Source organism: Liolophura sinensis, chromosome 6, assembly GCF_032854445.1.
Source record: "Liolophura sinensis isolate JHLJ2023 chromosome 6, CUHK_Ljap_v2, whole genome shotgun sequence".
In the NCBI taxonomy this organism is placed as follows: Eukaryota; Metazoa; Mollusca; class Polyplacophora; order Chitonida; family Chitonidae; genus Liolophura; species Liolophura sinensis.
This window is the reverse complement of record NC_088300.1, coordinates 62,146,972-62,163,306: the sequence shown is the minus strand read 5'-3', so window position 1 is coordinate 62,163,306 and position 16,335 is coordinate 62,146,972. Positions and strand designations below refer to the sequence as shown.

Genomic DNA, 16,335 nt, shown 5'->3' with positions numbered 1-16,335 from the left:
CTATGTTTTCCTCATACGTCGGATTATTGGCTAATTATAAAGACCGTGGCCAGCTAATTGCGTGCTAATTGGAACAAGGTAGGCATGTCGGAGGAAGCAGGCTGTAAATAGAGTCGAACAGATAACAGAAGACTCATTAGTTCTGGTTTAGTTTGTGCGTTAATTCGTTTCTCCTAACGTATTCGTCAGAAGGACTGTGATGTGCAATATACCAGTAGGACAAATGGCGTGTACACGTTAGGAGGACCGTCGTGCGCAATATGCCAGTAGGATAAAAGACTTGTATACGTTAGGGGGACCGTGATGCATAATATACCACTATGATAAAAGACGTGTGTACGTTAGGAGGGCCGTGATGCGCAATATAACAGTAGGACGAAGGACGTGTATATATTAGGGGGAGCGTGATTGCAATATACCAGTGGGACAAAAGACTTGTATACGCTAGGAGGACCGTGATGCGCAATATACCAGTAGGACAAAGATTTGTATGCAATAGGAGGGTCGTGATCGCCATATATAAGTAGGACAAAAGACATGTATACGTTAGGAGGACCGTGATACGCAATATACCCGTAGGACAGAAGATGTGTATACGTTACGAGGACCGTGATGCGCAATATACCAGTAGGACAGAAGATGTGTATACCATAGGAGAATCGTATGTGCAACACGCCAGCGGGACAAAAAGTTAGCAGAACAGCGAGATATAACGAACTACTAGCGGAAACGGCATGTATGCATTGAGTGGACCGTTGTATGTAATAAAGCAGTAGCGTAAAAGACGTATATTAGGAGAACGGCGAGGTGTAATAAACCAGTGGCGGAAAAGACATGCACACGATCGGAGAACGGCGAGGTGTGATAATCCAACAGCACAGAAGACGTTTACGTAATGAAGACGGCTAGGTGTAATGAACTGGTACCACAGATAACATGCACGTAGCAGCAGGACAGTGAGGTGTTAGAAACCGGTAGCACGTAAAAACATACACGTTTAATAGGAGGAATGTAATGTGTAGGTTAACCTAGTCGTGATGTGTGATGAACTAGTAGCACAGAAGACTTGCGGGTTGGGAAGTACGTAAGGCATGGTGAGTCGACATAACACAGAAGACAGGCGCGTTAGGAGGTACGTGAGGTGTGACGAGCTTGTAGCAGAAGAGACATACGCGTTAGGAGACGAGGTGTGATGAACCAATAACACAGAAGACATGCGCGTTAGGAGGCACGAGAGGCGTGATGAACCGATAGCACAGAAGACATGCGTGTTAGGAAGAGATAGCAGAAGAGATATACCCGCTAGGAGGTACGTGAGGTGTGATGAACCAGTCATATAAAAGACATGCGCATTAGAAGGTACGTGAGGCGTGATGAACCAATACTAGAAAAGACATGCGTGTTAGGAAGTACGCGACGTATGATGAACCAATAGCAGAAGAGACATACGGGTCAGGAGTTATGTGAGGCGTGATCAACCGATAGCACAGAAGGCATGCGTGTTAGGAAGTGCGCGAGGTATGATGAGCCAATAGCAGAAGAGATATACGTGTTAGGAGTTACCTGAAGTGTGACAACTCGGTAGCACAGGAAGACATTTAGGTTAGATGGACATTGATGTATTACAGACTACTGGCGAAATAAGACATGCACGTTAGAGTGAGTGTGAGGTGTAATAAAGCAGTGTCACAAACGACATATATAGGTCAGGTGTATTATTAGGTGTAATAACTCAACAGAGAGGACACTGCAAACAAAAATCGTCCTACACACGCAGTCTCCAGGTAATAGGCTTACAGGTGCCTATGAACAAAATGACAATATTTAGATCTAGACGTCAGTGCCTTTCGTCAGCAGCCTTGGGTTTGACGTTTTAACTGCTTTTGAAATCACCAGCTATCACTAAAGATGCGGGTCCTTTTCTGCATCTGTATTCTATATTATCCATGATGACGTAATATGCTGGTATGACATCCACAGCAATAGCGATAAACGCTAAAATGATCCCGATCCTATGATATACAAGGCTATAGCATGGAAAGTGAAACTACAGCAACGACGACAGTGTGATAATGTTCGGTGAAATCCGACCTCTTGACAAAACTAGATTTTCAACCCTCGGCCCTAACCATCTGATTGATAAGGTTTTAAAAAGTTTTAACACTTTTTATTAGTTGGCGCAGATAGATTTGTCGAAGGATTTCACTTGACAGACTGGTGGCGTCTATTAGGTAAATATAATTCACGGCAGCCAGAGATTGCCGTGGCGGGAAATCTGTCCTTAACATTAATTGTTCTTATAGTTTCCGGTGTATACACTGAGGGTTAAACACTAACTAGAGATGCAAACGTCCGGACGTGCATATAGGCGTCGTAAAATGCATCGTATACCAACGAAGTAGCAAAAGTAATAGTCTAAACATATATTACATCAAAAGTGACAATATTATTCACTGCGATGCATAGACAGCCCCTAACCCCATATTATTTGGAGTTAGCGGTCTACATGATAAGGCCAAAGATTCCGGGCACTATGTCCATATGTACTTACAAAAGATCCATACTCATTGCGAAATTTCAGAAACTGAAAGTGTTTGATTAGATATCTTGGAGTCAATCTAAGCACCAAGTTCGACATTCGTATGCCAGTCATAAAGAGATAATAGCAAGACCTAATTTCAAAACACCGTGAAACACCAAATCCCAAAGGAATATGTAAGAAATAATATTTAATTCGTAAATGCAGCTGGTAACAAGCAGGTGAGGAGTCATCAGTTTCCAATGATGCAGAGAAGTCAGTCGACATCCTAAGCATTACAACCAATTAAAATTTACACGCCCACTAGCACCACAGCTTAAGCAAAAATAGATCCCCTTATTTCTAACGAGCCATATGCAATATAATTAAAGATGTACAGCATAGACAGTAAAACCAGGACATCGACGACAGGTAGCAAATAGTCACACGTTACCGTGTAAAATTCGGCCTCTTCGGACTCTTCTGTGTTTTTGCTTCCGTCTACTCTTCGGAATCTTCTCTGCATTGCTTTGGTGTAGACTTCGGTGTATCTGCCTCCAAGACTCTTCGGTGTACGGCTATCCACGTAAGCATAATTAACAATCATGTCAAAATTAAAACTAACCATCTCTTCGTAAATGCAGCATGCAGGAAATCTCCATCATCAGGAGACCAAAACACAGCCAAGGCTCAATGATTAACCAGTGCTTGTTCACAATGGTTCGCCCTTAACGGTGCCTACAAAGGTTCACACTCTGCCGTGTTCACAACGGTTTGTACTTATCGGTGTTCACAATGGTTCACAATTAACGGTGTCCACAACTGTTCACACTTAGCAATGGTTCATAATTACCGGTGTGCACTACGGTTTTCGCTTAGCGATGTTCCTACTTTATGGTGTTCACAACGGATCTCACTTAACGGTGTTCACAACGGTTCACACTTAACGGTGTTCACCACGGCTTACACCCAACAACGGTTCACCCTTAGTGGTGTTCACCACGGTTCACACATATCGATGTTCCTTCTTAACGGTGTTTACAACGGTTTACACTTAACGGTGTTCACAACAGTTCACACTTAACAGTGTTCACAACGCTTTACACTTAGCGGTGTTCACAATGGTTTACGCCCAACGCTGGTAACGCTGCATTGTTTTTATGTGATTGTTAAATGTGAAGATAACACAGCATTATGAGTAATTCTAGACCAGTGACGTCTAATAAACTGCAAGTAACATCACTGCGGTTTTTTTTACCTAATTCTGCTTAAGCTATGACGCACAGTTAGAATAAAACCCTGACGGAGGTAAACTGACATGAGGTCGCATTTCTCCGGTTACGTGTGACAATTTGCCAGTTATCACACTGTCGCCGCCCCTCTGGTTTTACTCTCTATGCCATATGCCTTTGATTCAGCGGTCTTTACAACGGTTCACACCTAACAGTGTCCACAACGGCTCACACTTAACGGTGTTCACAACGGTTCATACCTAACGGTGTTCCACAACAGTTCACACCTAACGGTGTTCACGAGAGTTCACACTTAATGGTGTTCACAACAGTTCACCCTTAACGGTGTTAACACCAGTTCGTTTTACGATCTTCACAACAGTCCTCACAAAGGTACACAAATGAGCGACTAACTTTGGTGTTCCAGACTTGGTGTTATATTTCCGGTTCCCCTTATTTCTAATAGTTACTAATGTTGGTCGCTTGTACCCAGTACAACCCACTTTCAGCTGTGAGAGGGAGAGGATCAGAGGGGAGTGGCGGTGGAAGGCCAGGTGGGGTGAGCTTGAAGGTGCCTGGATATCACTTACAGTCCACAATAAAGCTGGGATCGGGCTGATGTCTACTGGCTGGGCTACATTTTCCCAGGTGGTAGAGTTTGTCATCAAGCTATGCCCAGCGATCGATAGAGCCGGGAGGAAACGGCGGCCTCACCACGCGAATTTCCCGTGCGATGCGACCTACACGAAGCGTTTATCAAATACAATGCAGTTGAAATGGGAATTATTTGTTGGTGATATGACTGGATGGCATCTAATATTTACTGATGAGAATACACCGTTCCTGCTCCACAATATTTGTGCAATTAAATTAACACCGTGTGCAATGTATTGATCCCAGCTATAACAGATAGCAGTTGCGCGATTTGCCGGACAAAACGGACACAATTAACATTCACTGCATTTGCATTTGAGGTGCAACGGTGAGACAAACAGTGAACCAAACACTCAGGTTTAAAGCACTGTCCAATCATATATTTACAGCTGGGAATGAACTCCCATCTTGCTATTCCGGCCCAGTTCTAACGTAAGTATGCTTCCTGATAAATCTACTTGTTAAGACGCATCGATTGCAGTTAGATATACAACCTTCGAACCTGGCCATGGACGAAATAAACTATTGTCGCTTAGCAGCTAACTGCCGACAGAGGTCTCCCAACTACGCAAATCACAATGATGCACCACTGCTAACAACTGATGTGACATAGCTATAGCCAATAACCTGCTGCTGGTAATTCGTGATGTAACAGCCAGCCAAGTACATATATCATATAAATAATACTGATATCACACGGTCTCATAAACATAATTCACCACTGTTGTCATGATCCCTGGAAAAAAGCTGCCAAAACCCGTTTCCAATGTTGCAATTTCTTCTAAGCAAGTTAAATACATGCCACTCACCGCTAGTGCTACTCATAATAACTGTTAGTGATCTGATGTAAAGCTAATGCTATTATCCAATAGTGTTACATTTTCTCTTGATCTCTCTAAATTTCCAGTTGCCACTAATGTCATAATCTCTTGAAAACGCAATAAATACAAGCCACTCACCGCTAGTGCTATTCACCAGTTATGCTGTGATGTAAACGAGCTATAATGTTACTATTCAGTGGTGTCACATTTTCTCCTCAGCACGCTGAATAGTTACTCGACATTGCTGTCAAAATCTTTTGAAAACTAGCTAATACAATTCGTTTCGAATGTTGTAATCTCTTCCAATAGCAAAGTCAATATATTTCACTCACTGATCATGTCACAAACTGTTCGAAACAGGGTTTTTACCCACATTATTGATGTTCCATTTTCTTGTAAACAAAACTAATATGCTACTATCCGCTAGTGTCACATTCTCTTCCTAGCATGCTAATGGCACTCAGGGCTAATGACATTGTAGAGTGCAAATATCAACATGGGTCACAAAATCCTACCTGTAAACATAAAAAATGTTACTCACTAGTGATGTGACGTCTATAGATTTCCAACAATTACAGTATTGGTCACAGAAAAGACACAAGTAAACACACAAAAAAGTTTACTCACCACTGATGTGACGTCTATAGATTTTCAACAATTACTATATTGGTCACAGAAAAGACACATGTAAACACACAAAAAAGTTTACTCACCACTGATGTGACGTCTATATATTTCCAACAATTACAGTATTGGTCACAGAAAACACCCCCCTAAACACAAGAACTTAACACTGCTGTGACTTGTATAGATTTTCAACCATTACAGTGCTGGTCCCAGATACCACATCCAGATACATGGACAAAGTTTACTCACCACTGATGTCACGCTCTCTCGGTCTTCCATCATGACTTGGCCTCGCTCTCGATGACCTTTGAGACTACGGTACGATCCAGCTGACGAAGCCCTCTCTCGCATTTCAGAGCCAAAGCCACTTTCTCTGCACTTTTTGTCCTTACTTCTCACACGACTATCGCTGTTCAGTCTCTTGAAGAATCGAGAGACATTGGTTGAGCAGCTATTAATGTTGGCATGATGGATGCTGTCAGAGAGTAGCGGCAGCAGCTCAGTACTGCGTGGGTACGGCTGAGCCGAGAGGATATTCCCCACCAGATTTCGTTGTTCGTGCTGCAGTGATGGGCACAGGTCTAACGGCGTAACACCATGATCATCTCTTGCAGCGATACGCCCTCCGTTTGCCAGCAACAGAATGGCGCACTCCCGATTGTAGACCTCGGGGAATGCGGCGAGGTGCAGAGGCGTACAACCTTGGTTATCAGCGCAGTTTGCCAAAGCTCCGTACCGCAAGAGGAGCTGCACAGCGTGAAATTTCCCCGCTGACACCGCTGTGTATAGCGGTGGTAAATTCAATAATTCATTCGCGCGGTAATTCGCCGGAAAATCGAACGGTTTTTCTGAAACAATACGGAGCGGGTTGAATTTGTTACCGGCATCACTGAGAGTTTGGCCCTCACCGCTATGGGGATACTGAGAGCCGTGCAAGGCCGGACTGGGACTCAAACTGGCCTGAGCACGGCCAGAGGCCCATTGCTGACTGGCGGCGGTCAAAGCGGCGCGGGGGGTCGGGGAAAGGGGTATTTGAGAGGCTGAACTCTCGCGACGGGTACACATTCGAGGCTCGTTCGGATCAATCCCATATCGCAGTAGGACCTTCAGCACATCCAATGAGTTGTGCTGGATGGCCAGGTGTAGCGAGGTGCGGAAGACAAGTGGCACTTCAGGCTCTGTCGTCAGGCTCTCCCGCCGGTCATAGCGGTCTATCAATGTCTGACTCTTTCTCAGCAAAATGTCCACATCCTGACTAACTTGACTATTGCATCGACTCCTTGCCCCACAACTGGACTTGTCTAAAATGCTGGCGTGCAGGTTGACGGGGAATTTGCCGTGATGCAGTTGCAGGATTCTCTTCGTAATCACCACGTCGTTGTCTTTGATGGCCCGTTCCAGCTGGTCAGCTTCGCCAGACAGGTCAAGGATAGAGGAGCACACGCTGCTTGGGCGGCGACTACCCAGGGGAGACAACCCGCCAAGGGAACGACCTTCGGTCAGCAGTCCGGGTGCAGACGTGCAACCGCTTAGGTCTGGCACCACCAGTAAGTCCACTTTGTTGTACAGCGGCGAGGCATTGCCGGCAGAGGTCATCCTGGTCTCAGTCAGAACAGAGCTGCACAACCTGGCAAAAAACAAAAATGAAAAAAAAAAACGAAATATTAAATTGTGTAATGTTTGAGAACGTATGAATTTATGTGTCAAAACATGTACAGAAAAAGTACATAAAGTACGAAATTGGGACGGTATCATGCAAAAAGGAAGCAGACAACAGTTCTCAATGATGATATAAAGACACAAGGGATATTCCAGGTGAATGAACGATTTATTTATTTTATTGCTGTTTTACGCCGTACTCAAGAATATTTCACTTTTACGACGGCGGCCAGCATTATGGTGGGAGAAAACCGGGGAAACCCGCGACCTTCTGCAGGTTGCTGACAGAGATGCAAACGTGCGACCGGAGAGTACCAGCCAGCATGAACTGAACTTGAACTCACAGAGAGCGCATTAGGGAGATGCTTCTGAGTCACTGTGCTGCACTTGCACGTTAATCACTCCACTGAGGAAATAAGAAAAAGTCAGTAAGGCGTGTGACATAAACTCTTCAAAAATGACAATAGAAATACTCAGGTAGAACTAATTTATCAAACGCTAACTATTGGCTCTACAAGATCAGTACTGGCCTACACTACCGGTCTGTACACGCAGGATGTGTGAAATAAAAGGTAACGATGTGCATTTGGGTAACAAACATACGGACAAGGGAAATAAGGCTGCAATATAAAAGAATGGGGTTTCCCCCAGGCTCTGTCCAGTTACCTCCAACCACAATTCTGGCCGCCGTCGTGTGAACGAAATATTCTTGATTACGGCGAAAAATACCAATCAAATAAAGCAAGAAAGAATTATTGGGTTCAATGCCACACTGACAACACTTTAGCCATATCTTGAACAAAGAAGGATGATCTTACACACAGAACAGAATACGGTCAAAAACATTGGAAGAACAGAAAAATATCCAAGTACTTGATCTGATTAGGGCGAATTCGCTTTAATTTATACAACAGCTGTGGATATGACCATCCTTTCTTTAACCGTTGTAAAGTGAGAAAATGTCAGACAGAGTGTAAGTAGAAACGTTATGTCAGTGTGTGAAGTTCATCGATAGCTTTATTGCATAGGGGTATTACGTGTCATTAAAGCGCGAATCATTTGGTTATAGCTTGACATTAACAAAATTTCATGAGATAATTCCATAAAAGGATCAGACGTATAAGTATTAATCTCTTTAGAATTCCTGGAATGGAAAATTACGTAATGCAATTTGACAGGCTTGACTGACATTTAGTTCTTCATAATGTAAAACCCGAAGTAGAGCACAACATCTGGTGTAGATATTATGTAACCCGTTTTGCTTGAATAAGATGGGTAATGTGTTTAGGTTTATTCATCAGGGAATATCCATCAGTGATGTATGGTATTTGCTCTTCCATTCCTTCATCAATGTGCATTGCATGCATTTACCTCTGGTGCTTTCTTGGGTGACAAAAGCGGAATAAAAAATGAATGAGTAAGATACATTTATAACACGAAATCAGATTTGCGAATGTTGACTTTTAATTTGATGTCATGTTACATGAATCTACGACACTTATGTTGTTTGGCTGGCATGGGCTTATAATAGTTCAACCATGTAGTATACGGAGGGTAAGGTAGGGCATTGCTAAACGTCAAGCACATGGGAATACCTGAACATGCCATCTTCAAACTCTAACCTTAATTAACAGATCTAATTAGCTGTGTAATTAGAGAAGTCACCTTCCTCTCAGACGCCATTAATTAAAGTACATCGATGCTTGATTGAGTGTGATCCTAAACCAGTACAGCTGAAGCCAAGCAACTCAGCTATACAAGTTTGTGCTATTCCCTAAGAGCCGAAGTACATAATCTGTTGAAAATCGTATAGCTCTACGTTCTAAAGGATATTTTGTAAATATGACATCAAAACGTTTCTTAACCATACAGTAGCAGGGTCTTGATAAAATAGCATCTTGATAAAAGATAGCATCACGAAGATACCTGGATGGGCAACAGAAATATACGTGTTCATTTGTGATTCATCTCTTTGTTATCATTATGTGTGGATTTAGCAGCCAGTGCCAATTCAGGGAGAACCCTCTATCATGCTTATTGATTCTGATATCAACAATATTTTTTTTATAACAAAATGTTATGAGGAAAATGTGACTCTCCGACATCAGTGGTCACGGATATTTTGGTTCTTCGTGGAGATTCGACTTGGGAAGGCTCAAATTAAGAGTAGCGCGGAAATACACCATTTTGTGGAGGTACACATAGATCACTGCGCACAAACACCATCTTGTTAACGTGTATAAAGATTAGCGCGCAAATACACTATCTTGAGAACGTACACAAAGATGAGTGTGCGCATACACCATCTTCTGAAAAGATACAAAGATGAGTGAGCACATACACCAACTTGTGGACGTACACATAGATGAGTGTGCACATGCACCATCTCGTGAACGTACACAAAGATGAGTGCGCACATACACCATCTTCTGAAAGGATACAAAGATGAGTGCGCACAAACACCAACTTGTGGACGTACACATAGATGCGTGCGCACATACACCATCTTGTTTTGTGCGCACATACACCATCTTGTGAACGTACACAAAGATGAGGGCGCACATACACCATCTTGTGAACGAACATATGAGTGCGCAGATGCGAATGTACAAAAATGGTAACACACGTATAGACACACATACGAAAACACATCCAAAGAGCAGTGCACACATTTTCAATCTTTGGAATATAAGCAGCGCACATACGCATATTCCAATCGCATACAAAGAACAGAGCATGGAGAGTGGTTAGTCAGTTGGAGGATTGTAGCATTTCCATATTGGGCCGAGGTCACGGAGCCGGCCTGATGATCGAAGTTAATTGTCTCGTTAGGACATATTGTGTCTGGGGAGGTGTTGACGATAGTATACAGTCTGACCAATACCCGCTTAACACCCCTAATTGGCTGGTCTACAGAGACCTGTGAAGATTGAATACACCCTGCAACACTGGTAAAGCCGGGTAAAACAGACATTAGTAAAGACATAAAGTTGAATGTAACAGACGTCCAGGCAATTCAAGTAGCTCATGTGACACACAAGAATAGCTTTCTGTCTGCAATGAGTCGGCTTATAAGACGTGTTCACAATAGATGGAGTACACGTAAACTTTCATGAAATTATTCTGAAACAATCTGGGGTTAGTTGATCTTAACACACAATATTTACAAACATTTTTTTTCTAATTGTGTTTTTATTTTTTTTAACGCCATACTTTAAACCATTTACTTATGCTATCATAGTCTGTTTTATAGGTGGAGGAAACCGGGGTACTGGAGGTAAACCATTGACCTTTGACATGCGACTAGTAAACTTTGGTTGTTGTCACTAAGGCGGACTCACAAACAGTGAAAGAGAATATTTGATTGATTGATTTATTTATTTGATTGGTGTTTTACGCCGTACTCAAGAATATTTCACTTATACGACGGCGGCCAGCATTATGATGGGTGGAAACCGGGCACAGCCCGGGGGAAACCCACGACCATCCGCAGGCTGCTGCAAGACCTTCCCACTTACGGCCGGAGAGGAAGCCAGCATGAGCTGGACTTGAACTCACAGCGACCGCATTGGTGAGAGGCTCCTGGGTCATTACGCTGCGCTAGCGCGCTAACCGACTGAGCCACGGAGGCCCCCGAATATTTGAAACATAGATCCTACTTTAAAAAACAACAATCGAGGTATTTGTTGTAAATATTTCTGTGATCGGACTTGCTGGAAAATGGAGAAAAAAAATGTCATGGTTTCTGTCTTTGACCTTTGACCTTAGTCATGTGACCCCACGTTGTATCGATCATTGTCACTCTTAGCACAAGCTTTAGTGGATTCAATTCTTGTTCATAAGCCATGTGTTGTTCCTGTATCTTAAATCCGTTTAGCAGAGCCACAAGGGGCCTCCGTGGCTCAGTCGGTTAAATCGCTAGCGCAGCGTAATGACCCAGGAGTCTCTCACCAATGCGGTCGCTGTGAGTTCAAGTCCAGCTCATGCTGGCGGCCGTACGTGAGAAGGTCTTCCAGCAACCTGCGGATGGTCGTAGGTTTCCCCCGGGCACTGCCCGGTTTCCACCCACCATAATGCTGGCCGCCGTCGTATAAGTGAAATATTCTTGAGTACGGCGTAAAACACCAATCAAAAAAAAAAAAAAATAAAAAAATGCAGAGCCACAAAGCCATTTCTGACTTATGTCAAAATTTGAAATAAGATGTCAAAGTTTACTTTTGGATTTTACCAAAAAATTTTGTACCCCTCACAATGTTATCTTAAGGCAAATGTGTCCAAATTTCAACTTACAGTGCCAAAAACTAAACATCTTACAGAGTTTTTAAATGTTGACTAAAGTTAGAAAGGATTTAGTAGAATCGGCCCCAGACCATTAAAGCGTGAACACGTTGTAGAAAGACTGGAAGATGTGATGCACCACATGATATTTAGTGTTGATAAGAAGTCGTACGAAAAAAGCAACCATATGGACGTAAATCTATAGCGTTGAACTAAAAAAATAGCAAGGGAAATATGACTTGATTGGTGCAATGTTTACCTACAGAAATTTTAGATTATTTTTGTTCCACCCCACATGCAGAAAGTCTCGCTGATGTGGTTTGTGGTAAAACGTACCGTAAAACGTAAAATCTGTACCGTCGAGGGCGCATTCGAAATCTTGTTGAAGGGAGGTAACTCTAAAGGCCGTACCCTTTTTTCGATCATTCCGTGTGAGTGAAATAGTCAAAATGACATGCTGGTTTAGACAAACAGACGCTCGTTTTAAGCCGGAGTGGGAGATTTCAATTAACAATCTCTCGGGGGAGTGTGAACGCACTTCGATTTCCCCGGACAATATGAGTCTTTTACGCTTTCACTTGGCTCCATAAAAAGTGTTGCAAATCGCAAACAAGATTAACGTTTCAATTTGTAAAAGATGAACTGACGCGCAGAGGTTAAATGTCATCGTTCTCGGCTACCTCAAAATACTCCGACACTGCCATTATTTACGAGCGTTGCGTACAGGACTCAACCGATGCTTTAAGTCTTGTTTTTATTTCGTTTAAAGAGCATTTGCCTCAAGATATCCCAGGGCCGTCACTCTGTTCAGTCACATAGGCTTAGAATGTGAAAGACTGGAGCACGGACTGTAAAACAAGAACAGTGTGTTTCTTGGCGACTGGTCACATATAACCGGTGGAATCTGGCCTCTTGTATAAGTACCTCAGAGTTCTATCTAAATGCTCATGTAAATGCTGGGGCCTCCGTGGCTCAGTCGGTTAAAGCGCTAGCGCAGCGTAATGACCCAGGAGTCTCTCACCAATGCGGTCGCTGTGAGTTCAAGTCCAGCTCATGCTGGCGGCCGTACGTGAGAAGGTCTGCCAGCAACCTGCGGATGGTCGTGGGTTTCCCCCGGGCTCTGCCCGGTTTCCACCCACCATAATGCTGGCCGCCGTCGTATAAGTGAAATATTCTTGAGTACGGCGTAAAACACCAATCAAAAAAAAAAAAAAAAAAAAAAAAATCATGTAAATGCTTAAAAATTAGCACAACCCTTAGTTCACTGGATTAAGCAAAATTAGCTAAAACAAGACTGCAGTGATGTTACTGTAATGTATTGGACACTATTCTAGGATTAAGCAAAACACCGTGTTATCGTCACATTTAATAAACAGTGAGAGTAACACAATGCAAGGGTTTGCACTTAGCTACAGACAAAGAGCACTGGGCTAATAAGGTTCACCTCAACCAACTGCCAGGTACTTGTGGCTGTTTTCAGCAAACTTGATCTGATTTTCTCCAAACGTAAGTCTCACCCCCGTTGTACACGTTTATGCTATAGTTGTGAATAAATTTCTGTCGTTCTCTGTCGGTCAAAGTTTTGGTTTCTTATCTTACAACATAAACCTTTCACTCAAAAAATAATAAGGTTCACGTCAACTTGGTTTCAGCAAAGTGTAGCTACCTGAGTGTAAGGCGACACGAAATACTGTGCCGGGTGTCAAAGCAATTGCGAATTTGTTACGGTGTAAAATCCATATTAAATAAATACATTTGGAAATCCCATACAGAAATAATCTTTACCAGCAGGATACTGGGGTGTCATCTCTGTCTTTGAGACCACGGTTTACGGGCAAATTGGTGGCGTAGTACAACAACCGCTAATCTAGTTTGTACCGAAGCCGCGAGAAAAGATTCCTTATTACTTCCAACAGATAACCCTAGCACGGTCTTATTCCTTGAGCTGTTTTTCATAGTAATCTCTGGTATGATGTGGTAATAATATGCTAATCTGCTGAGCTATCTTAATTCTGGAACTGTAAGACATGGTATCATAAAGAACGGTAAGATGTGGTATTATACAGAAGGGTGAGATATGGTATTACACAGAACGGTGAGACATGGTATTATACAGAACGGTGAGACATGGTACTATGCAGAACGGTGAGACATGGTATTACACAGAACGGTGAGACATGGTATTATACAGAACGGTGAGATATGGTATTACACAGAACGGTGAGACATGGTATTATACAGATTGGTGAGATATGGTATTATACAGAACGGTAAGACGTGGTATTATACAGAACGGTGAGACATGGTATTATATAGAAGGGAAGTCAAGTCATGACTTAATTTAAAGACTTAGGGCTTTACAAAAATCTTTAGACAATTTGAGGTTTTATCGTATGGCTAGAGCCTGTTGAATACTTCTCCGTCAAACCCTTACTCCGTCCGATGATGCGGGTAGACAGATAGGGTTAGAATGACTGATTACGGCCTGAACTAATGGAGTGAGACAGGCGTGATAAGCTAGGTGATTAACGTTGTCAGGTTGTGTTTACAGACATTGTAATGTTTCTTCTCCTGGCATCCCATTAGCCTACATTCTTACTCCGTGTATTTAACTCTCTGTGTCACAGGCATGCTGGTCATTTCTCTTCGGTAACAAATCTCAAGTCGCAAAGCTCGTATACAAAGAGGCCTGTGTGGAAACGTAACACCTGTCATTGTACGGAGACTTGTCATCACGTAAGTAGCTCATATCGCATAAAGACTTGACACAATAGAATGATTTGTCATCACCGTTACACCGTATCAAATAATTTATTTATTTACTTGATTGGTGTTTTACGCAGCACTCAAGAATATTTCACTTATGCGACAGCGGCCAATATTATGATGAGAAGAAACCGAGCAGAACCCAGGGACAACCCACGGCCATCCACAGGTTGCTGCCTTCCCACGTATGACCGGAGCACCGAAGAAGCCAGCATGAGCTGGACTTGAACTCACAGCAACTGCATTCGCTTCTTGGCCATTGCGCCGCGCTGGCACACTAACCGCCTCGGTCACGGGGGCTATCGTATCACAGTCCCAATAGATTGATATAAGTAGCTCCGTATCACATAGGAACGTGTCACGACAGAATGACTTTTTATCACATGAGTAACTTCCTTTCAAGTAATTCCGCATCACATAGGAACCTGTTATAACAAATAGATGTGTCATCACATAAGTAACTCCGAATCACATAGGGACTTGTCACAAACAGATTGACTTGTCATTACATAAGTAACTCCGAATCACATAGGGACTTGTCACAAACAGATTGACTTGTCATCGCACAAGTAACTCCGAATCACATAGGAACTTGTCACAAACAGATTGACTTGTCATCACACAAGTAACTCCGTACCACATAGGGACTTGTCACAAACAGATTGGCTTGTCATCACACAAGTAACTCCGAATCACATAGGGACTTGTCACAAATAGATTGACTTGTCATCACATAAGTAACTCCATATCACATAGGGGCTTGACACAACAGACAGATGTGCCATCACATAACTATCTCCGTGCCACATAGGGGCTTGTCATAACAGATTGACTTTTCAGCACACAAGTAACTCTGTATCACAAAAGGACGTGTCACAACAGAATGACTTCTCATCACATCAGTAACTCCGTATCACATTAGTACGTGTCCCAACAGAATGATTTTTCACCACATATGTAACTCCATATCACATAATGACTTGCTACAACAGAATGATTTATCCTTGGATCGTTACTGTGGATTACACATGCACTTGTTATCACCGAAAGATTTTCATTTATCTCATATGTATACAACTTTGGCATCACATCACCGCGATGCCGCCACGTAAAACGTAACATCACATATCAATATGGCATCACATAATGTATGGAATGGAACACGTGTCGGATCATACCACAGATCATAGGGAGATCTGGAAAGTACATAGTGAGATCTGGAAAGTACATAGGGAGATCTGGAATGAAACACGTGTCGGATCATACCAAAGGCTGTAAAAATTATACCTGCTGCTGCCTCGTTTGGCGCTCAGCACTGCGAAAGAGCAAGGGAACAGGACTGCTTGGCCCGGTATCAGTATAAAGTGATTGGGTGGGGTGTCTTGTATGGTATCTTCGGCTTGACGCTTCGGTGACGGCAACACTTTTGCGACTTGGACGCGCCCTGCCACAAAAGCACGCAGTATATATGTTCACACACCAAATGATTCCTCGTCACGTGACTGGAAACTGTTAAGCGCGACGTAATAACACAAGCAAACGTACGTATTTGTCTAGGCGTCGAGGCAGGCATTTGTGTACCAACCTACAACTATGATGGAAGTAAGATCAATACCCAAAACAACGTTCACATATGAATTTGGCATCAGATAACGGAACTATCACTATACTTGGCATCACATATAGACGTTTCATCACAAAAAGATTATTTCATGCATGAAATGGAGATTCAGAATTATCATCATCACAGGAATGTTTAATTAAACAGATATTCGGTAGC

At 42.8% G+C, this 16,335-nt stretch overlaps 1 protein-coding gene across 1 annotated transcript in view; it reads right to left on the bottom strand.

Moving 5' to 3' along the window:
• The window catches only part of LOC135467417 (uncharacterized), a 224,329-nt gene that overhangs the window by 141,245 nt on the left and 66,749 nt on the right, over window positions 1–16,335 (bottom strand). Inside the window, exon 3 of the mRNA XM_064745189.1 lies at window positions 6,102–7,479. Within this exon, the coding sequence (XP_064601259.1) occupies window positions 6,102–7,479 (1,378 nt within the window). The remainder of the gene's footprint in view (window positions 1–6,101; window positions 7,480–16,335) is intronic.